Genomic DNA, 23,774 nt, shown 5'->3' on the forward strand with positions numbered 1-23,774 from the left:
CTAGTTTTAAAAATAAGAAGTAAACGTGATCGATAGAAATATTTGTTCACAAACAGACTCATAAGGCTCGTCCGATTTTTCAAAATAAAAATTTGAATAATTAGTTGTTATTTTTTCATAAATTAGTTAATAAGTTTAAAGCGTAATTATATTAGCTAATTAATTGAAACAAATATCTATTAAAAAGGGTGAAATAACTTATCAAACCGAATTATTGTTTCAGAAAAAAGTTCAGTTGATTCAGATATTTTCTTTTATTTTTAAAAATTAAAAATTTAGTTAAATCGGTTCAACTCCTGCTATTGTACAATAAATCGATTAAATCGAATTAACTTAAGGAATGCATTTATTCTTGGGTGGATTGAAGATAAATCCCTAAACTCAAACATAAATTTATCTTAATTCTCTACCCCTAAAAAACTATGTTGCGAAAGTTCTATGAATTGTTGTTCCATAGAATTGATGTGTTTTTTTTTATGTTTGTTTGAAAACGTGTAATAAATAAAAAAATGTGTTTGGATTATTTTGTTTTTGTTATAATTGAATAAGTTAATGAAAAATAAAAAATACCATGAATATAAATGTTAACTTTAGGTTTGAGTCTAGGTCTATGGGCCCATAAAAAAAATTTATTTCCCTAACATTATTTTATGTTTTCCACAAAAAAAAATAACATAAAAAAACCCGGCACTTTTTTGGAAACGGCGGTCTCTTGAGTGTTCTTTTGGTAAAATTTAAATTATTAAATTTGAAACACTGCCTATGTCTAGCTGTACATCTCCTGACGTGATATTTATAATAAGACAAAAACTTATGTGAGACGGTTTCACGGATCATATTTTATGAGACGAATCTTTATTTGGGTAATCCATGAAAAAGTGTTACTTTTTATGCTAAAAATATTATTTTTTATTGTGAATATGAATAGGATTGACCCGTCTCACCGATTGAGATCCGTGAGACGGTCTCACATAAGACCTACTCTTATAATAATTCATTCCTGTTAGTCTTCGTTATATTGGATCAACAGGACCATTATTAACGTTAGGTTCATAAATCCAAGAACAGTCAGTAGTCGATCTCCAGCATTCATGCAACATATATATATATATAAATATATATATATATATAAGTACGAGACCCTCATAATAACTGCTCTATGTGGACACCAAATTTCTTTCATGTTTTACCATTTTTTTATTTTTTATATTTACTATTTACTACTCTATTATAGTTGAACCCTAATAATTATAACCGCTCTATGAGGACACCAACTCTCTTTCCTATTTTATCCTTTCTCATTTTTTATATTATATTTTTTTCTTAACAAATAATATTATATTCACCGTCATAAGGAAACTGCTCACATAAAAAATAATATTATTTCTTCTCCAAACTAGCCACCGTGAAAAATAAACTCTCTTCTTTATGTTGTGACGTCGTTATGTTGTAATATCATGAATATTTAATATATTAGTCACATGTATTCAGGACACACGCAACGCGTTTGCCACGGCTACTAGTATATATTATAGGAGAATGAGATAGTCATGTAACATAACGTGCTCACAAAAATACAAAGCCACTAAGTTGGACATTTTCGGCTCAAAGATCGTGATTGATTGACTACCTTTCCTTTAATTTATGTCAACTCATTTTCAGGATTTGGAAGCTGGCAAGTATATATAACGACCAGCAAGCCATACATATATATAATATGTGTTCATCGTTGAAAGTTACAGGCACGTCCCTGGATATATATATATATATATATATATATATATATATATATAATGTTCTTATTTCTTCTGTGCCGACCAAAAAAAGAAGAAGATAGGATAGGGGAAAGGAATGCAAAAAATAAGATAAAGCAGCAGGATAGGTTACATGAGGGCCTCTCCAACCCAGCACCTTGTCTTCCAAGGGAGCCCCATTTCCTCTGGAGCTTGGCGCACAGCTCCTATATTTGTTTTTACATTTTTTTTTATTTCAAATATTTGTATTAAAGATTATAAATATTATTTAATAAATAGTATAATATATATTTTATTATTTTAATAATTAGATATTTAAACATAAAAAAATAAAGAATAATAATTATTTGTTTTTAAAAATTAATATAAATGAAAAAAATAATATAACAATACAGTTCATAATAAAAATATATTAAATAAAAGATAATAATTGATATATGTAAAATAAAAAGAATATTTCGATAATAATTTTTTTGGCGTAAGATTTGAAGTAAATATATTAGAAATTGATGTTATTTTTAGTACACAAAGCGCATTATTTATTGTAAAATTTGCATTAAAATATATTTTATGGTCGAAGATGATCGACTCAAGCAGAGGTGGAGACTGCACTCATAAGATTTGGTAAGAGCGCAAACTAATTATATTAAGAATAATAAATGAAGGGTCACTGCCACCCATCGAGTTTTTGGGAATTATTTCCTCTGCGATAGTAACCAGAAGACATTTATCATAAGTCAATGATAGCAAACTCCATTATCATGATCCGAAAATATAAGCCCTAAATGGCCACATCTAGCAACTTTATTAACGAAACACAACTTAATATTATAAGCATCGGAGGGAAAAATCTATGATTAATTTTTTAAAATATATTTTATGTTAAATTAATTATTTTTTAGTTGGAATATTTCCCCCTTTAATTAATTATACTCGTGTTTGGTTATTGGCAAGTAGGAGGCTTTAATTTTGTGATGGTTGCGGCCAGAGTTGAGTTGGGTCTTGTACGTTGGGGCTTTTTCACCCAGCCTTAGTGGACGAATCGTACTAATCCAAGGACCACACCATATCAATAAATATAGTACTATGGTATTTACGTTTGAAATTGTATGACTTGCATTCGTGAAGAATTTTTCTATCTCCATTGGTGACCACTCATGTAACTTGTGTTGCTGTTCTTTTACTTAATTTCTTTTATCCAAACATTTTGAGCTTATTAAAAAAATTAAAAGTTACGATTAGCCAAATTATATATGGTAGATGAGATCCTACCTATGTAGGTACTAACCTCACTTTATTTTAACGGGTAAAATCTTGCCACACATACAATTTCAAAAAAAAAAAATGGGTTCTATATATGCATGAGCAAATCTTGGTCATCCATCCTATCATGAGGACAATGTCCATATAAATAAGATGAAACAAACCATTATATATATAATATGTCTTTGAAAGATGTATTTCAAACGAGGTGTATTTTTAAATCCATCACAACAATAAACAATAGCGACGAGAAATGCGCATCTAGTTGCATTATTTTTACTAGTTTCAAAAATTATTATTAAACAGATGGAACGTGATCGAAGGCGTGTTATTGGCGAAAAACAGTACTTTGGTAGACAAGTGCAAGGTATTATATGTTATGGGGATGTGTGTTCAAAATATTGGTACGATTCTTCATTTAAAAAAAAAAAAAAATTAAGAACAATGCGATTTATTATTAGTAACTATATAATATAGACAAAAACTTGTGTGAGACGGTCTTATAGATCGTATTTGTGAGACGAATCTCTTATTTGAGTAATCCATGAAATATTTCTATTTTTTATACTAAAAGTATTACTTTTTATTGTGAATATGAATAGTGTTGACCCGTCTCACAGATTAAGATCCGTGAGATAGTCTCACATAAAACCCATTCATATATATATGTTAAATCATACAACAGCATATTTTGATATTAAACTAGGAAAGGTCTTTCTTATCTTGAAATTTAGCATTAGGCTTCTTAATCTTGGGAAGAGCGATCCATTTTAAGACTTATCCCTAGATCCCAAGGCACTAAAATGTCCGTGCATAGTTGAGATTAAGTAGTGCACCAAAGTTACCAGTGAAAGTGGTCGAGGAATCGCATTCTTTTCAAAAACAGTAGCTTTGTTTATATAAAGTTTATGCTATATCTCGAGTATATTTATATATTGATCAAACACGCTAATAAATCATAAGCAATTTTTATTATATTTCTTATATTTGCATATAAATAAATTGATATACGAAGTTCAAAATCCAAGTCGACAAATTGTAAGAGTTGGGATTTGATTAATTCTCTAGTGAGAGCATTATTTGCTATGTAGCGTAGAATATCGAGTCCAAAGACAAAACAGATACCCCACGTATGTCAATTCACGTAGACCCAATGGTTATCAAGTGTGTTAGTGTGACATGGAATCTTTCATAAAGTTGACGACAAGCCAGGTCTAATCTATTATATATGCCCTAGGATTAGGGTGTAAAATCAAAGACCAAATAAGTTTTCACCTTCAAGTTGTATCTTTTATAATATATATTTTTATATATATAGAGAAAGTATAAAGTGAAAGTGGATGATTGCGTAGAAAATAGGGAAGTTTCCTATTGATGAAATACGGAGCAGCGAAACAAATGAATATAACGAATAAATTTAATTACTTCTAAAACTTCAAACACTTCATAAAATTTGTAATTACCTTACAATTTACACACATCTTAGATTTTATAAGATGTTAAATATGAGAGAAATATAAATTTGAGGGGTGTACAAAGAAGTTATTAAATTTATTTGTTATTTTTTTACGAACCTTCATGAAGGTATATATGTATTTAAATATAGTTGGATTTTTAATGAAGGGTAAATACAAATAACCCAAACATAAAAGGATGAATTTACAAAAAAAGGTCTCATTGTGAAACTATATATTGTTAGAATAATTTTAATAATTATTTAGTTTGTCAATAACGAACAATGTTTATCGCTATGATAATTACGGAGATCGATCTGGAGGCTTGGGAGCAACGTCCTCAAAAACTTTTCAGAAACCACACAATCATTGGCAAGGAGGAGTAAACGTGATTTAAAATTCATTCACAATTATTTATATTCGAAATAAATCTCCCTAACATATATCGTTGAGTATTTTAGAACTAAATAGTATGATTAAATATTATGAGATGATGTGTATTATGTTTAAGACTCTGATGAAGCCATGTGACAGCCACCACTCGGTCCAAACACGCATATATATATATATATATATATATATATTTATAGACACACACATTGCAACTTGGGATGGGATGGAGAATTTTTTTGTTTTCTTTTGTGGCCAAAAGGTTCCATTTTTTTTTTTTTGTTTAGTTTTTTAAATTAAGGGTTTCTATTTTTTGATATAACGAAAGAATGGTTATTTTAGGACTTGCTATTTTTTTAAAAAAAAAAATTGAGTTGTTTAAAATATAACTGTTTATTTATAAGAATATTATTGATAATACATCTCGGATGTGGCATCGTTTTTTTTTTCAACGAATTTATACACGACACGACTTTTACAATTTAAGAATATCACCTTGCGAAAACATCATGCACATACACATTATATATATATATATATATATATATATATATATATATATATATATATATATATATATATATATATATATATATTCTGTAATTTATTTCCAAGAATAAATTTTCAGTTGATTTTTTTTAATAATCTTCGCTTTGACTTTTCTAGACTTATCTAAAGACGGATAATATACATTTTTGATCCATACAAGTAGCAGATGAGACATATATAAACACTAGTTGGCCAATTTCCACACAAGTTCTGCCTCACATTTGTTTTCAAACAAAATCATTAATCATGTCCGTGTGATATTTATTCCATAATTCAATCATTAATATTCAAGCCCATCAATCATTTGAAGTGAAGTGAAGCGAAGCGGTGAGACTATATTGTACGTCGGGATTACAGTAATTCCATTATATGTATATATAATCTGTATAAGTTAGAGAACCATTTTCCTTGTCACATTCTTGATTGAATTTCCTTTTTCTTTCTTTGTTTGCTATTGAGTTTTGAAGTTGAGTAAGAATCTTTGTTTTCTTTCAGCCATGAATATCGAAAGTGGATCAAATTCAATGAGAGAAATTGAAAAGGAGGAGCATGAAGAATTGGAACATGAAACCGAGGATCCGAAAAGACTTCAACCATGGAATAAACATATTACTGTTCGTGGCATCGTTGCAAGCATATTGATCGGATCAATCTTTAGTGTGATTGCGATGAAGTTAAATCTTACCACGGGGATAACACCTCACCTCAATGTTTCAGCAGCACTTCTTGCATTCATTTTCATTAGGACATGGACCAAAGTGCTTCAGAAAATGGGGATCGCCACGGTTCCTTTTACAAAACAGGAGAATACCTTGATTCAGACTTGTGTTGTTGCATGTTACGGCATTGCAATTGGAGGTCGAGACAGCTTCAATTTTCTTTTTTATGGAGTTTATATTTTTTGTTTTAGGTTCTTGTTTCCTCTCACTGTCTGACTGAATCTGGACAGTCGAAAAATGTTGTCGTGTTACCGTGTTTTATATTTTTCTCGCTGAATTTCAGGTGGGTTTGGATCTTATCTGTTGGGAATGAACAAGAAAACGTTTGAGCAATCAGGTGGCCTAAATAGTTTAGGAAACACAGCAAGCAGTATTAAGGAACCGGGGATTGGTTGGATGACTGGTTTCCTTTTTTTAGTTTGTTTCATCGGGCTTTTTGTGCTGATTCCTCTCCGTAAAGTGAGTGATTATTATCCATGAGTGTTAGTTTTTGAGATTTTGCTTAAAAGTTAACTTTTGCAACTTGTTTTGAAGCTCAAAAGTTAGAGATTACATCAGTTCTTGAAAAGTTTTAATTTTTTTAGATTTTGTTACTGCTACTTCTTTTCTTTCTCTGTTACTTTAGGATGATCTATTGATGTATATTTTTCAATTCGTTATTGTTATTATAATTATTATTCAATACATCTTTAATCCAACTTTTATTTGGTCCCCAGATCTTGATAATTGACTACAAGTTGACTTTTCCAAGTGGCATGGCAACTGGAGTTCTGATTAATGGATTCCACAGCAGTGGAGACAAAATGGCTAAGTAATTAGTTATTAATTTTCAATCCAAAAGTTTTCCAGCTTTTAGTAATTCTTGAAATCTTAATTTGATATATTTGTCAAATTCATATATTATCATTATATATAATTAGCGGCCTAAACAACAGGTTTTTCAATGATTATAATTTGCAGGAAGTTGGTGAGGAATTTCCTCAAATCATCCTCTTTTAGTTTCCTCTGGGCTTTCTTTCAGTGGTTTTACACTGGAAAAGATGATTGTGGCTTCGCACAGTTCCCTACCTTCGGATTGCAAGCATGGCGGCAAACGTATGATCGACCACTTCAATTTTTAACTTAATATATTCCTTCAATTTCGGAAGCTAACAGATTATAGTAAATAATGTCAAATTTGAATATTTATTCATTTTGTTTTTCAGATTTTACTTTGATTTTAGCGCGACTTACGTGGGAACTGGAATGATATGTTCTCACATTGTTAATATATCATTGCTTCTTGGAGCTGTGCTTTCATATGGTATGATGTGGCCACTTATTACAAGGCTTAAAGGAGATTGGTTTCCCGCAAATATACCAGAAAGCAGCATGAAGAGTCTTAATGGCTACAAGGTATGAGTTTTCTTGATTTGATCTGCTAAGAAATTTAGAGATTTTTATAATCTTCTGCTGGATTCAGGGATGAAGCAAGAGCCCTGAATTTCATTAATTAACATGTATATTCCTGGGCAGGTTTTCATATCCATTGCTCTCCTTCTAGGCGATGGCCTCTACAATTTTGTCAAGATTTTACGTGTTACAATTGTTAATTTTCATAGCAAGATTAAAACCAGAAGTCTCAACTCGGGTAATTAATTCTTAAGATTTAAGTTTCTGGACAGGTTGAAGACCTTCAAATCGTCTCAAAATATATGCAAATTTCACATATATATTTTCTATTTATCTCAATTCTTCTTATTAATTTACATCTGATACATAAAACAAAGTTTTTTTCTGTTGCAGTAGGAGAAGTTGATGAAGACAAGGCCTTAAGTTCTGTAAAGCAAGATGAGATGTTCATTAGAGAAAAAATACCTCTGTGGCTAGGCGGCTTGGGTTACCTAATGCTAGCCATAATATCTGTCATTTCAATTCCTTTCATTTTCCCCGAACTCAAATGGTACTACGTTATGGTAGCCTATGTTTTTGCTCCATCTCTAGCCTTCTGCAATGCCTATGGAGCTGGATTAACCGACATCAACATGGCATACAATTACGGGAAAGTGGGATTGTTCATTATTGCTGCGTTAGCCGGAAAAGAGCATGGAGTCATAGCTGGATTGGCAGCCTGTGGACTGTGCAAATCCATTATCAACGTTTCCTGTATTCTAATGCAAGATTTCAAAACTGGCCATCTCACTCTAACGTCTCCAAGAGCCATGCTTTTTAGCCAAGCCATTGGAACGGCTTTAGGCTGCATTGTCTCGCCTCTGACTTTCCTCTTATTTTACAAGGCATTTGATATAGGCAATCCAGATGGAGAATTCAAGGCTCCATATGCTATTATATACCGGAACTTGGCTATCATCGGTGTCCAAGGCTTCTCAGCATTGCCTCAACATTGCTTGCAGCTCTGTTATGGGTTCTTTGCTTTCGCTGTCACGGTAAATTTGGTGAAAGATCTTTTACCGGAGAGAATGGGGAAATGGATGCCACTTCCGACTGCTATGGCAGTTCCATTCTTGATTGGTGGGTATTTTGCCATTGATATGTGTCTGGGGAGTCTGGTGGTGTTTGTGTGGAATAAGATGGATTCGAAGAAGGCGGAGATGATGGTTCCGGCGGTGGCTTCTGGTTTGATATGTGGGGAAGGAATTTGGATTCTTCCGGCATCGATTTTGTCTTTGGTTAAGGTGACTCCACCTATCTGCATGAAGTTCATACCTTCTTAGTTGGAATCCCTTCAACTGGTACTATTATGATAGTTGGTATAAATAACAGGACAAGCAAAAAAAGAGTTTTATTTCTCCCAATGTACTCGTCGCATGTAGCATGAAACATGAAAAGAAATAGTTATAATAACACTCACGTGTGCATGGTTCGATTCGGAACTTCTATGTTTCTTTTCATCTGTTATGTCCTCTTCCATGCGAAGATGGTACACTTAAAACCAGTTTTAAGGGTGATCATTCTCCAATTCTTCCCAGGATTATCTGAGAACTGAAACAGTGAAACAATACTTGGTACTTACACCTCCTCGAGCCTCCATTTTAGACCAACAAGTACAACTTCAAGCCTGCTTGAACCCAAGTATGTGTGTGTTTATTGGGCTTTTCTTAAAAATTCTATCCTCACACATATCGCAGTCTCTCTTTCATTGGTCCGGGATGACAAGAAGGAGCAGAAAAGGCCCAAAACGTCAGGCAAGGTTTGAGATTATCCATTTTTTTTAAAAAGGCAACAACATTCAAAATATTTGTACGTACGACACATAACAAAGTTAAAACTAAAATATTTCTTTGTCAATACGAAGTATTATATCATACAATAAATAATACGCATTGTGGAGCCATTAAGTTCAGAGTTAGAAAGCTCTTGGAATGATATTGTTTCAAAAGACATATTTGTCAGTTTATATATAATCAAGTATGATGAGTTAATTTATATTTTCCAATTAAGGTTTGTCATCTCATCTGGTTTGTGTGTTTATTTATTTTGGCTTGCAAAGAATCTCCATCTTATCAAAGTCTACACTTTGGGTTGTGAAAAAGCTGACACAAAAGGCAATTCAACCTTTGCACTTTTCAACCACTCCATCAACCTTTTCATAAACCCCCATCTCTGAATTTCATTTAAGAATCTTGAAACTTGCAATCCATCTAGCTGATGATCATCTCGTATAAAAAATACACAACACTACATGTTGTGTTTTCAACCACGTTACATTCTCATATATCAGACGAATGGTTCCCAACACGTTTTCTCTGGTGAGAAAAAGATTTTTTTTTTTTTTTTTTTTTAAAAAGATATGTCTAGTGGGGAAACCCTTTTTTAGAAAGAGCTGGCGACAATAATTTTTTATTTAAGACCTGGTTTAATAAAATAATTTTGTTCGATGTGAAATCGAGTAGAATATTTTATAGTTTTTTGTTGTTAGCACTATATATTCCACAAATGAAAACAAGAACTTAATGTTTGTGAAATTAAAGTCACTCAATTTGTTTTAAAAAATGACGGTGATATCGCTAAAGCCTCATCTAATCATATAATACATGTGATATTGAATAATATCATTAATTAATATAACTCATTAGCCAAATAATCAATGCATAAATTAAATCCATGTTAGGAACATTAAAATTATATTTACAGTTTTTTTATATATAATAAATAAAGGGTCGTGTTTCAAAAATAAATAAAGGGTTCCATTTCCAAGCATCCAAGCTTGAGGAATAAAATAAAAGCAGCCGCCCCATATATATTACCACAATATTTTCTATTACAAACTTTTTTTAGTGATCAGTATCCTAAAAATAAAAGCCGTAACAGTCGTAAATTAAATGAGATCTGCTTCCAAAATAAGCTAAAGGAAGAAGAACACATGTTCTTAAATTGTCCACAGACAAAACACAAATATTCGAAATAGATAAAAGAAAACTGTAGTGTGGGGAGATGGGATTTGTGGATGTAGGTCATGTTGTTAGCTCCCTTTTATGACTTTGTTTGTCCTTTTTAATGAACCCCTCTCCCAATTCCCATCCCTTATTTATCATCTCCCTTTCCTCCCACTCACACACATCCCACATAATATCATCTTCAATAATTATTATTCTTTAGTTTTTTTCCACCATTATTTGCCTCTCAAACCCTAATACTCTTGTTTCATAGAAAAGAAAAATATGGGGGCTTATCTCTTGAGGGGAACGTTGTCTGGCTCGAGGCCGTTGAGATGATTGATGATACCATACTTGCTATTTGTTGACAGATCGGATCTTGATCATCTAACTACACGAATCCTGGCCGATAACGTGGTTAATGACCTCGGACCAGGCTTCATTCCCCCCAATCACTTGCTTCCCATTTGTTAATTAGTTTTTTGAGTCTATTCTAGCAAACTGTATCTGTTTAAAGATCCGATGTTCTATTAGTGAGATGGGTTGATTCTTATTCAGCGGATAGATAAATTAGCTTTGACCATTCTATTTTATTTTATTGATTCAGGTGAACTAAGATGGTTGGTTGCACGTGAGAGCTTGTAGATTGGTGTAATGATTAAATTCTTTGACTTTGTGCTGCTTTTCCTGTCAGTTGAAATTATGTAATAGAAACTCTGAGCTGAAAGAAAAGTACCAAATTTGATTTGTTCATCATTACCTCGTATTAGATCTATCATTACGCTCATGATAGATTCAAGAATCTGCTCAATTAGTTTCTTTCTATTAATTCTCTGTTGGCCGCTGCAGCTTTAATGATCATTTGCTATTGACAGTCTATTTTCTCTCCTATTGGAGAATGATTTTAGCCATACTTTCGCTATTTTCAGTTGTTGTACTAAACCTTCGATGTTAATTGACTCCCATTGTTCTTCAGAATGAATTCTTGATGAGCAAATTAGCTGTGGGGAGCGAGAAGCATTCGAAGGCATCTTCTCTTTTTGGATTGCAGGTAAATATTAAATAATAAATCTACTCCCAGCTTTGTATAGTTAAAAAAATTATGAAGTTAACCTTCGTCATTATTCTAATTAACACTAACCATTAATTCGAAAGTAGGGAGAGCAAATAATTTTGAATATGCGTATAGTTACGTCTCTTGCAAGCTAGCTGTGAGCTATAGGTATTGAATTTAATCAGGATAAATGGAATTGGAAAATAAATAATTTTTTCATGAGTCAGAAAAATAAAAAAATAAAAGTATGTGTTTGAATAATATTTTTGTAAATTTTGTTTTCTTTCGAGAATAGTTTTTAAAAAAAATTGAGAGATGTTTTTTGATGTTTTTAGAAATGAAGAAAATTACGAAAATCAAAACGTATTAAAAAATATTTTTAGACGATAATCGTTCAAAAGTCAAACGCTTATTTTTTTATTTAAACAATTTTTAAAACTTTTCATAAAAAATACTTTTATAAAACAATTTATTCGGATGGATAATTTGTTCTTAATTTTGTCATTAGCTCGATCCCGTGATTACAATTTTCAAACGAATAGAATATAATGAACCAAACAACAAATCAAATTATTGTCAGCAATTTAAGAATATGGAAGAATAAAGTCATGCATGAAAACTGGAGTCCAATTAAAGAAGATATTTAAAATATTTAATCATAGTTTTCGCTTCAAATCTTTATTCAGATCCATATTGATCAAACTAAAGACGATCCACGACGTTGATTAGACAATTATACGCATACCAGAATGCGCTAACCCGAAGATTTTAATATACATATCGACCTTCCGTTTTTTTTTAAGCAAGAAACATAACACAATATTGATTTTGAACATGGGCGGATTTAGTGTAGGGCGAACGGGGGCCACGGCCCCCCCAAAAAAATTTAAAATTTTTTTTAGCGACGGTTGTGACGGAAACCGTCGCAAAATGCGCGACGGTTTTATCAACAACCGTCGCTATATGGCGGCCACGGCCCCCCCAAATATTTAAAAAAAAAATTTTAGCGACGGTTATATAGAAACTGTCGCGGTTTAGCGACGGTTTTACAAAAACCGTCGCAAATTCCGCGACGGTTTATTGTAACTGTCGCCATATTGCGACGGTTTTAGAGAAAACCGTCGCAAAGGTGGCCCTCCCAATGCCAAAATCCTAGATCCGCCCCTGATTTTGAATAAGAATATTACGAAGATGATGAATGGTGAGCATATATTAGTGTGTACTTCAAATAATGGTTGGAGTTCTGTTGATACTAAATAATTAAAATTCTGCTACAGCGGACAGCATATATAAAACCTAGCAAACATAATGGGCTGATGTAAATTGGGCTTGGGCCCAATTTGTGGAAGACGGTTAATGATTGAATGTGCATGTTCCAACAAAAAAACTCATTTTACAATATATGCGTTGATGGTTTTAATTCATGTGAATGATATTTGATTTAACCAACCCTTTAATCATCATCATCGACTTTTATCTATCTATAAACTTAGACAAAAATTTGTGTGAGACGATCTCACGGGTTGTATTTTGTGAGACGGATCTCTTATTTGGGTCATTCATAAAAAAATTTTATTTTTTATGATAAGATTATTACTTTTTATGGTGGATATCAATAGAGTTGACTCGTCTCACATATAAAGATTCGTGAGAACGCACAAGAGACCTACTCACTTACTTGAAATGTTCATCGGTTCCGACGAAAAAATATTAAATTCGTAAAATCAACAAATTAGAATGACGATAATGTTTTGTTTTGAAGATTTTCTTTTCGGAAGCAAACAAAAACATATTTGAATTATGACAACAATAATCGATTTACATATTATTCAACAAACCGAGGCATCGAAGGTGAATCTTTCGGGATTACGCACTAAATTAAAAAGTAGGGGCCTCGGGGTTTTTTTTTTTTTGCAGCGGCTGAGCTGTCCGAGACATGGTTGGTCTACCAACAAGCAAAATCTGATCATGTCTAGTCTGCATCGAGTAATTTGGATGTCCCATCATAATATTGAGATATCAATTATAGACATCATCATGCATGTGTGTTATGTATCCACATCATCAATATTACATATGAGGTGTCATCATGTTATCATGTCTGTTTTTTATAGTCAACGGGATGGACCAACTTATTTCGACCTCCGTGTGATAACTAATTAATTAAATAATTTAATGTTATTTATTTGAACTTCACAGTCCCTCCTTTGATATTTATTTATACGGAATTATGGATCAATAAAAACAAATTAAATGTGAAGACAAAAATTGAAGTCACTTATATATATATATATATATATATATATATATATATAATCAAAGAGCTCTATGGGTTATTAAATTTGATATTTTAAAAAAGGAAAAAATTTATGTGAGAGAGTTATATTTTGTGAGATGTATATCTTATTTGGGTCATCCATGAAAAAATATTACTTTTGATGCTAAGAGTATTACTTTTTATTGTGAATATTATTCTACCACTGCATGTGACAGACAATCCAAAGGTTGAAAAGCTGCGTGATTTACTAATTGGACATTCATTGAACGAGCTCCGGACTTTAGATTAAATTAAAATGCGGTCAATTTGAGAAACTGGTTTCAGATTCTTTGTAATTTTAATATGTTGAACGCCCCGAAATATATGTTAAAAATGTACCGTGCGTGCACATGAAATCACATACATATTAATCAACGACTCGCTTTCTTCCATATTTCTTCCAGCTCCCTCGCAAAAGTTTTCTGCCTCCCGACAACTATGGTAATATGATCTTTGTTTTCGACAATTTTAACGTGGGATCGTGGGATCCTGGATTTAACATTGTAACTGCATTCAACTGGGATCAGCTCGTCGTCTTCGCCATGATATATGGTGATGTCGCATTTCAGTGTATTCTCGACCTCGTCCAAGTATCCTTCCATCTTCGCGGCCGCGCCACAGATTATGTTGTGTAGCGTATGCCATGCTGCGGTGTGTGTGTGACAGAAGAATCCCTCTATCAAGTATGTTCTAATCCTGAATCCATACATTGACCACAAATTAGGTCAGGTACTACATTATATTTGTAATTAAAATCCTTTCTTAGTCCCCGAGTCCAACATTAAATTTATTGAGAAAATAAAATTTTGACACTTGTTTTAGTTCATAACAAATTTTTTTTTTTTTGCTATCATGTGATATCTAACCTTAGTTTGTGTTTCAAATCAAATAAAATTCCCAACTATATTTGACTGGATTGTAACTCAGGTTATACTCGCTCCCACCTGTCATAAATTAATTCGGTGATTAATGTTTATTGGCCACATATTATTTGGACTCGCTTTTAAATATGTGTCTTAAATAAATCACACGAATTGCTGTCAGACTGTCTCACGAATCAAACTTGTGAAACGTGTTTTTTAAAATTTTTAATGAAAATTAGTAGAGCATAGTCAAGGGATATAAATATTCATATGTTTCGTTTCTAATAAAATATTGGAGTTAAAAATTGGAAAAAAGAAGGTATGTTATTAACTGATATAATTCTCAATATATCGTAGACAGTTTATTGTTACGAGACAAAAAAATAAAAATAAAAATCATTTTGAATATTTTGGTAAGCGTTAGCTGCTATTCTTTAATGATAAAAATTTATGTGAGACGGTCTTATGGGTCGTATTTTGTGAAACCGATCTCTTATTTAGCTCATCCATAAAAAAAATATTATTTTTAATGCTAAGAGTATTACTTTTTATTGTGAATATCAGTAAGACTGACCCGTCTTACAGATAAAGATGCGTGAGACCGTCTCACGAGACACCTACTCTTCTTTAGTACTGTTACATATCTTTACTTGATTGTTTTAATTAACTGTTTGTGATTTGTATAAAAAGATTAAATTTTTTGTTATATTTTGAAATTAGCATTTTTTTAAAAAAAAAAGAAATACGTTATCAAATAGTATATACACGTTTATTTTATATAATTGTAAAGATTTTATTTGTAAAGAGTTGATAATACACGAAATAAAAGTGGCAAATAATAAAGAAACCAATTTTGGGAGCTAGGCATGATATAGCGTAATTACTTTAGGTGCATGTCACGTGATTTCACGCTAATAATGTGCGCGTAGTAGAGTTAGCTGTACACTACCTGTTCCTGGTGATCAATTTAGTAAGAAAATCCCAGAGACGGTGGTTCCTAGCCAGAAGTATACAGACGGTCCGGCTGAGGTGCTCGTACCAGCAAGCAACCGACGCTCCAAAAGATATGAGTGGCCACACGCGCCGTGGAGCCACTTTCCTCATGGTGTACTGTGCAGGTTGCTCGCCCTTTGGAGCTGGAAAATATGGCTGCAATATATATTTTCCAACTAATTTTCAAACATAAATATCATATCAACAAGAAAAATGATGGCCGGCCGGATGCCATTTAATGAAATAATAACGAAACTACCTGCAATTAATGAGGGAATCCATGGTAGCCTATGTTATTGCCCCGTATCGATGACAAATAAATAATATTAAGTGTATTTAGTCATTTCGGACGAAAAATATTCAACAAAAAAAATTTCAATTTAACAGATGAAAATCAAATTTCGATAAATTACAGAATTAAAATATAAAGCATGTAAAATTAAGTGACTAAAATTGCATTTTTCCCTAATTATAAATCCTTCTTAATTTCAAGGGAAATTCAAAACCCTAAAAACTACCACTAGTTACAAATAAGGTATCTGCCCATCGGGGAAGAATTAATTTTAAGCTTTTACGTTCAAATCACACTAAAAATGAAATAAAATAAATAGAAATATATAAATTTGGGCTTACCGGAGCAAGCAAAGTTAATGACTTGACGGAGGCCGGATGCTTGACAGCAAGTGCGAGAGCTAAAATGCAGCCCAAAGAATGTGCCACAATGTGGAAAGATTTCACATTGTAAGGTTCGAGAACAGATCTCTCGATCATCTCCAAATGTTCCCTTAGAGTGTACAAAGAATCATTCGGTTTAGGGCTTCTCCCAAAGCCAAGCAGATCCACTGCAAGTAATCTATACTTTGATTTTGCATCCTTTGAGAAGTTTGGGTACAATGTTTCGGTCCAAAACGCTGACGACGATATGAATCCATGAATGAACAACACATTTTCTTGCACATTTTCTGGGATTTTGACAAAGGACAACAAAAGTCGAAGATTATTGATTATGTATTTTATATGCAGACGAAAAAGGTTCAAAATTCGAACTTCGTTTGCAGAAGATGAGTTTTAAGGGTATTACGATACATACCTTGGGGTTCATCAACTTTGACAAAAAGTGTGTTTTTACTAGACGTCATCCAAGAAGTGCAAGTCTTGCAATCGCAATCAGACCACCTTGGAATAGGGAATCTCTGCTTCGGATCAGCAACCTTCTCTTGCAGCATTCGAACACTGGTCGAATTAACCGTATACGTAGATCGTACGGCTCCGGCTCTTCTGTTGAGCTTTTTCGAGGAATGTTTGATACTAGACTTCGATATGTCGGACAATAACGAGGGGCGTGTGTAAAGGGTGTCGGAAATTTCTTCGAGTTGCAGTTTGTTCCAAGTTAAATGAAGTGTTCTCGATTCCCTTTGCTCTGACACTAAAATCTTGCCATTGTAAGATGTGATTGCTTCTTTTTCTGGCCAGCAATAACAGGTCTTGAGTTCTGCTTCCATGAAAAAATCAGCCATTTTGTATACGTAGCACAGCACGAAATCTAAGATGTCTAGCAGAGTGAACACTAGAAAACTCGAGATTTCATTCAAGAATCTGCCTGACGACGTAAAAAATGGTTTGATTTTGTCCTTAGTTCCCATTCTTTCACCACATACAACGATCACTAAAAACAAGAACCACTGAGGACTTGATAATGAAAAAATTAACAATGGAGGAAACAAGATTTACAAATCACACGGAGGAATTCTGGTAAAGGGTCTCATTGGGCTGTAATTCATTTTTAAGGACTGATCCATGTCCTGATCAATAGTTTGATGGAAGATTAAGAAACATAATGAGTCTCACAGCCTATTTTTGTCAAGACAATTGGGACAAGAAACCAACTCCATATTTCGCACGATAGCTAGTTACCTTCTGTTATTGATGGAAAAGCGTTGGCAAAAAACTTTCTTCGGAGAGCTAGGAAAATGCAAGCCGGATGTGGTCTTTTTGAGACGCGTACACTTAGGTAAGAGAAAGTAAATGAATTCATTATTACATTAAACTCGGATTGCTAGGAAGGGGAGAAGGGTTGGTGGTAGTTGAAATTACATGTTCTATATTTGTGTATCGTATTGTGCTTGTGAAGATTTATTTTATACAATTTTTTTGTGAAGAACATATAATTTTCTTTGTGTTAATTAAATTTATATCCGTCACCTAGAATTTATCATTGTGTGATTTTAATGTGCTGCAACCACTTTTTAAGTCAACCAAGATAATATATATATAGAATGGATTTCAATTCCCAACTTCGATAGTATGTTTAGAGGTCATAATTTTTTTCACCAGTACTTACATATATAATAGTTCTTGAGTGAATCTCATGTGAGATCGTCTCACGGATCTTAATCTGTATGACGGATCAATCCTACCCATATTCACAATAAAAAGTAATACTCTTAGCATAAAAAGTAATATTTTTTCATGAATGACCCAAATAAGAGACTCGTCTCACAAATACGACCCATGAGATTGTCTCAAATAAGTTTTTGCCATAGTTCTTAATATCATTATTACCATGCCAAAAAAAGATTCGACATGCTATATTTCAATGATAACTACGACTTATACTTGGGCAGTCATGATTGTAATAATTCAAACATAAAAAAGATAGGAAGAATATCATCGAGACCGTGCATACTCAATAATATGCAATATGCTTTTATTTCATGATCGTTACTATCCGGATATGTTTAAATTTTACTGTGTCTTTGAAGTAACATAAATCGACATGAATCATGTTGAAGTTTTGCATATTAGACATTCCAACAAATTTGTCAAGACCATAGCTTTTGAACATTAAAAGTATCATTGTTAACCGATGAGTCATATTAACGAAAATATAAAAACAATCATTGAGGGTTACTCTAAATTAAGGAATCGAATTGGTTGCGACATTGTTGTGAGATTTGTACTCTAAATTGTAACCAAACCATAACAAACGAGTGCGGAGAAATTCAGATGTATGAGGCCACCGTGTTAAGATTAGAACTTGGATCTAACTCAACTTCAAAAGCTAGCTCAAAGGGGAGGATTGTCCAATACTATATATACAACTCCCATTATTTTATCCAACCGATTTGAGACAACTAACACACCCTCTCACGCACAGAAATGAACATCTGGAGTGTAAAGTTTACAAATGACCCAATTATGGATAGAACAGGTGACCCAACTATGTACAATCCGACACATAACAGTGGAACCTTAGCTCTGGTACCATGTTAAGATTGGAACTTGGACCTAACTCAACCCAAAAACTAGCTCAAAGGGAGGATTGTCCAACACCATATATACAACTCCCAGGTATTTTATCCAACCGATGTGAGACAACTAGCACACCGGAACCTCTTGCATTTAACTATTTAAGATAATTGCCTCCCATCTTTGTTAAGCTGCCAATATTTCAAACAACGACCGTCTTTAGCAATGCTAGAGCAGAATCACAATCACAATCACACTTTAAATGGTGATTCATGTATATACGGGTTTTTGGAACATGCGTTAGGTGTATTTATAATAAATTATATTTCACGATCTCAATAATATTACAAGTTTTACAGTAAAAATATATATTAAAAAACAAGGATATATGCTCTCCATGAGTAGGAAAGGAGAAACAGGAAACTTATATTCTGAAAATTAATATCAGTCTAAATATACTGTTTTTTAAATTTAATTTGTTTGAATAGTTTTTAATATGATTTAATTTTTATATATGCGTGTATTATCTTGCAAAAGAATAGACTATGAGGACCAATAATTATTTAAAAACGCGATTAGGCGCCAGTTTAGGTCCGTGTTAACCCAGCTTGCTGCTATGCTAGAGTCTAGACTAGATATGTGCTTTGTAAAATGGATTAAATTATTATTTATTCCTTTAAATAAAGTCGTACGTAGTGGAAAAAAAATGCTCTTAAATATTTTCATTTTATTAATTATGTGTCCCTTTGAAAATTGGTGTCAAAACTAAATATTGTGTGGATAGGTTCGCAATGAATAAGAAATTTTTGTGCGGCCTTAATTTTTGCAAAGAAATTAAATGCATGGCACGGATCGATTACTTGTCCAATTTCTGGCAAGGCGTGATCCTAATTAAATGGGGCCTTACAAAATTTATAACGACAACAGGTGCTGCGACAAACGGGTGGTGAAATAATGAGACTTTGGAAGGAATCCTTGGACTTGGTCCGCGTCAATATAAATCTAGTAAATATACTAAATTCAAGAAAACTATTCATATATATACACACACACATCTATATATAAGTGATTTTTTAGTGGAGAAAATTCTATATGTTACAATTGGATTTCGAATCTGAGATCTAATTCCGATATCTAACTTATTGTGACACTTTTTTAAACTTTACTATTTACTAACATATATTTAAAATATACAACATATATATCAACTTATTAAGAAAAATCTTCATTGTATCTATTAATTGCTTATCATTTACCATTTAACTCGATTTTGCAGATAGAATATTCTTAGTTTTAATATCAATTAAGAAGAGAAATATGGAGAGAATGTGTGTGAAATTATTTTGTTGGAAACTTATAACGCAAGAATTAAATTTCTTATTTTATTTTAGCGTAATTAAAGAGAGAACGTGTATGATTAAATTTTTTTCATGTTTGCTTTGGTTGCCAACTCATAGACCGCAAATTATAGATTTTATGGCTTTTCATTTGTTCTGAAAGACCTTCTATATTTCATTGAAAAGAAATAAATTTGAAATCAAACTTTTAATTAGTTTATATTTGTATGTATATTTTTAAATTACAAGAGCAAAAAATTATTATAAATAAACTGTTTGTAGGTCTAGAACTGGTACGTAAAAATTTAAATAAATTAACTTAGAATTTATGTTATCTTTCATCGGTTGAAAATATCATTTTATTTCAAATTTTCTTTTAAAAAATATATCTACAAAACGTAAAATCGGTTCGACGATTCCGAACCGGGAAATTGAAAGTGGGCAAACATAACATAATGGGTTATGTGCTGCGAGTGAGGCTTGCATCGTTCTTCACCGGCACCGCCGTCGCATCTGCCGCGGGTCTCTATTTTCTGCATAAGGATTATAAGATAGCTCACCGTGGCATTTCTGAACAGGTACCAAATTATGAACTGTATTTTTAATGCTTAAATTTTACGAGTGGTTAACGGATTCGTTATTGTTCGTAAATTTTATAATTTCATACAATTGATTCTTACTTGAATGGATACGTGAAACCTTTAACATGAAATAGTGTTAATTGTAGGTTAAAATGAAATCGATGTCTTTTCTTCGTTTTTTTTTTTTTTTGCATTTGTTGTATACTGATGCGATCCGGGTGAAATGGACGAGCCGGGTCGGGAGCTCCACCGGATCTGCTATCAATATAATGATGGGAATAAGAGCAATGAGATATATCTCCGTAATATGGCTTCAGCTGTAACCTGCACACAATGAAAGGAACTCGTGAATGGGCGCCGGAGGGGTGTCCGGCGTGACCACTCCGATGCTTAAGTCAGCAGGGTCCTCAAGCAAGAAAACCAATGTAGCCAAGTGATGGCTGTGATATTGGTGTGAATGAATGAATCTATGAATGTAAAGAGAGAACCTGATATTTATAGTAGAAAAAGTAATGATGACCTCGTTCTCCGTGCTACCTAGCTACTAATTATAGTAGGACGGCTGAGCACACCCTATATTCTGACATGTCAACTCATCGGCACGGTGTCAGAGATGGGACAGTCGCCCACATCCTATTCTGCTAGTATACTCGAGTGCGGTGCTCATATCGAGGTGGCCGGGTAGAATGCCTCCCTGGAGATTTATACAAGAGCCCGGGCCTATGACTGCCCGGAGAGTCGAGCATGGGCTTGCACCTGCCCGGCTCCAGAAGAATCCACCTGCAGACTTACTCGGATTTGGGAATCCATTTGATATTCCGGGTCATCCATGACACGGGCTCTTACAAGGGTATCATATACCTTTCCTGATAAATTGGGTTTAATTTCCTTAATTAATTAAAAAAAAGGATTCACTTGGGCTTTAAGAATTAATTAAGTTCTAGAATATACTAGGTCGAGCTGTAAATATGGTCAGATTTAGAAATGGTGAAATTTGTGGACAGCTAATTTTGAATTGCTTCACATTTGCTGTGGCAGAATTTTGTGGATGAAGAGTTAAAATCCATAGGTATGCTTGTATGAAGGATGTTCGATCGTGCGCTATCTTGGTTCATGTTGCATTTCTTTAAACACTCCAACTCTTACTTAACATGCATAATATCATTTTCATTCACTTAACTTTAGGGCTATCACAAAATGCGTCCTTTATTTTTGGAAATTAATACTTGGATTGCAAGGACGGCGGTCGCAAAATAGTTTTGGTTTTTCAGACATGTCTGTGTTTGAGATTTCATTGAAAAGATGTTGGCCTGACCATAATATCGAATGTTCTCAATTCCGTTCCGGTACGTAGACCAAATAATACAATGCAAGCAAAAGTTCCTAGATCTGACATATGATGCAAAAATTTAATCAAGAAATAAGTAATCGAATTTGTCCTTTTTAAAGCCTTAACGGAAAACTTGGAAATCTCTCATGATAAATAATATTCTCTTCATCAAATAGCTAAGTCAGGAAATAATGGAACATCTTCCAGCATCAATCTATCACGAAGAGCTCTCAATCAACTGTGGTTACGTACCAAGACTTAGAAATTGACTCATACTAACAAAGTAACTGAAATATCGGGAGATTTAGAACGAAAATAATCGAGAAATGTACCTATAGGTCATTCCCGATCAATTATAACCCAATTAAGAATGATGAGCTCTCAATTAACTCGATTTTTTATGATTCTGAGTATAGATAATTTTTTTCTTGATTATGAATCAAAATTCATAAAAAATCCGGTGTTGCGAGAAACTGCAAGTTTAAGAATGGTAATGTATCATTGGCTATTCCTTATTTTATTGTAGATGAATGGCATTTATGATTCTCTGGATGGACGTCTGTCATCTTTGGAGAAGTTAAAAGATGTCGAGGCACCGATTCGTGTAGAAGCTGCTGAGTAGAAGTTCATGCTGTATCCCTTTCTGCAAAAATTGCAAGCTTCTTACTTCGTAGCTATCTTATTTTTGTTTCGGCCGCATTTCCATGTAAGAGTTTGGGGTAATTTTTCAAATGACTTTGATAATGTCATGTTTGATTGAGTTTGAAAAATGTGCTTTTCTAGCTTTGTAATAGTTGTCTCATGTCCAGAAACGTGTAGTAAGTGCTGCAAGCTGAAATGCACGATGCTATTCGAATTATGTGCTGAACATGGATAATTCACTCCACGACCTCTCCAGTAAACAGTCAACCTGTGTGGCACAATTCTCAAATAGCTTTCCTTCTCATAGAGCTCCATTTTCATTGCCTTTTTCTGTTTCTTTCTTTTCGTTTTCCATTACTTAAATTATTGCTAGATTCATTGTCAAATTCAATCGGTCCAGAGAGCAACGAAAAAATCCTATGTGCATGAAAGAGTCCTATGACGTTCTTTTGTTAGGTTTGTATGAGATCGATTAAAAAAAACACACCAAAATGGCTGCTGTACGCTGGCATATGCTTCCAGTTTCCCATCCTTTTTATGTGTATTCACGGGATACCAATTGGGTGTTGGGTTAGTAGGAATGTGTCTAATATATTTCTTTGAACTAGTGGATTTCAAACCTCGTTAGAAAGATTTAATACAAAAAGTATTGTAGAATGAAATTATATGTGCCGCAACTGAGAATGGGGGCAATGTGAGCACATGTGAAATATAGAGCTTGTAGTTCCCGTGACTGCGATGCGACGTCACAAGACACAAACTCCAAAACACCGTTCCGCCTTTCGGTCTCATAGTTTATACTTCGGTTTTTTGGGAAGATGACAATAATAGTAGCACGCCTCCACCCTTTAATTACGCCTATCACCTCACACAATTTCAACCCAAACCCATTTAATTTTACAC

General features: G+C 33.2%; 2 protein-coding genes and 2 long non-coding RNA genes across 8 annotated transcripts; 3 read left to right on the plus strand and 1 right to left on the minus strand.

Annotated features, from left to right (window-relative positions):
* Window positions 1–5,590: 5,590 nt before the first annotated feature.
* LOC140816393 (metal-nicotianamine transporter YSL1-like) lies at window positions 5,591–9,147 on the plus strand. 3 transcript variants are annotated; one of them, XM_073175627.1, is made up of 8 exons: window positions 5,591–5,737; window positions 5,906–6,268; window positions 6,413–6,588; window positions 6,846–6,940; window positions 7,090–7,224; window positions 7,335–7,524; window positions 7,645–7,759; window positions 7,915–9,147. In XM_073175627.1, exons 2-8 carry the CDS (start codon window positions 5,908–5,910, stop codon window positions 8,841–8,843), a joined length of 2,001 nt encoding a protein of 666 aa, XP_073031728.1. In that variant the 5' UTR covers window positions 5,591–5,737; window positions 5,906–5,907; the 3' UTR covers window positions 8,844–9,147. The 3 variants fall into 3 exon arrangements, with proteins under 3 accessions (XP_073031728.1, XP_073031727.1, XP_073031729.1); XM_073175626.1 differs by having other exon boundaries at window positions 5,605–5,750; XM_073175628.1 differs by lacking the exon at window positions 5,591–5,737 and having other exon boundaries at window positions 5,793–6,268; window positions 7,918–9,147.
* Window positions 9,148–10,516: 1,369 nt separating this feature from the next.
* On the plus strand, window positions 10,517–14,403 carry LOC140817193 (uncharacterized). 2 transcript variants are annotated; one of them, XR_012114731.1, is made up of 3 exons: window positions 10,517–11,156; window positions 11,482–11,556; window positions 14,281–14,403. It is a non-coding gene; the product is annotated as an uncharacterized lncRNA (long non-coding RNA). The 2 variants fall into 2 exon arrangements; XR_012114732.1 differs by lacking the exon at window positions 14,281–14,403 and adding an exon at window positions 13,477–13,700.
* LOC140817192 (probable lysophospholipase BODYGUARD 3) lies at window positions 14,165–17,819 on the minus strand. Of its 2 annotated transcripts, XM_073176829.1 has the most exons (5): window positions 17,647–17,819; window positions 16,823–17,224; window positions 16,366–16,694; window positions 15,689–15,888; window positions 14,165–14,572 (listed from the first exon to the last, which is right to left on the minus strand). In XM_073176829.1, the coding sequence occupies exons 1-5, from the start codon at window positions 17,765–17,767 to the stop codon at window positions 14,248–14,250; spliced, it is 1,377 nt and encodes a 458-aa protein (XP_073032930.1). In that variant the 5' UTR covers window positions 17,768–17,819; the 3' UTR covers window positions 14,165–14,247. The 2 variants fall into 2 exon arrangements, with proteins under 2 accessions (XP_073032930.1, XP_073032929.1); XM_073176828.1 differs by having other exon boundaries at window positions 14,166–14,572; window positions 16,823–17,771.
* A 2,829-nt stretch (window positions 17,820–20,648) lies between these two features.
* On the plus strand, window positions 20,649–23,175 carry LOC140817059 (uncharacterized). The gene is made up of 2 exons (XR_012114712.1): window positions 20,649–20,896; window positions 22,756–23,175. It is a non-coding gene; the product is annotated as an uncharacterized lncRNA (long non-coding RNA).
* The last annotated feature ends 599 nt before the right edge of the window (window positions 23,176–23,774 follow it).

This window comes from Primulina eburnea, chromosome 16, assembly GCF_022965805.1.
Source record: "Primulina eburnea isolate SZY01 chromosome 16, ASM2296580v1, whole genome shotgun sequence".
Taxonomy (NCBI): domain Eukaryota; kingdom Viridiplantae; phylum Streptophyta; class Magnoliopsida; order Lamiales; family Gesneriaceae; genus Primulina; species Primulina eburnea.

Excerpts from the sequence above, each read along its gene's own strand:
- LOC140816393 (XM_073175627.1), top strand. The coding sequence starts at position 5,908 with ATGAATATCGAAAGTGGATCAAATTCAATGAGAGAAATTGAAAAGGAG. Across the intron at positions 7,225-7,334 it reads TTGCAAGCATGGCGGCAAAC|ATTTTACTTTGATTTTAGCG; the intron begins GTATGATCGACC and ends TTTGTTTTTCAG. Across the intron at positions 7,525-7,644 it reads AGAGTCTTAATGGCTACAAG|GTTTTCATATCCATTGCTCT; the intron begins GTATGAGTTTTC and ends ATTCCTGGGCAG.
- LOC140817192 (XM_073176828.1), bottom strand. The coding sequence starts at position 17,375 with ATGGGAACTAAGGACAAAATCAAACCATTTTTTACGTCGTCAGGCAGA. Across the intron at positions 15,889-16,365 it reads CATTAACTTTGCTTGCTCCG|CCATATTTTCCAGCTCCAAA; the intron begins GTAAGCCCAAAT and ends TATATATTGCAG. Across the intron at positions 14,573-15,688 it reads AAATTGATCACCAGGAACAG|GATTAGAACATACTTGATAG; the intron begins GTAGTGTACAGC and ends GTATGGATTCAG.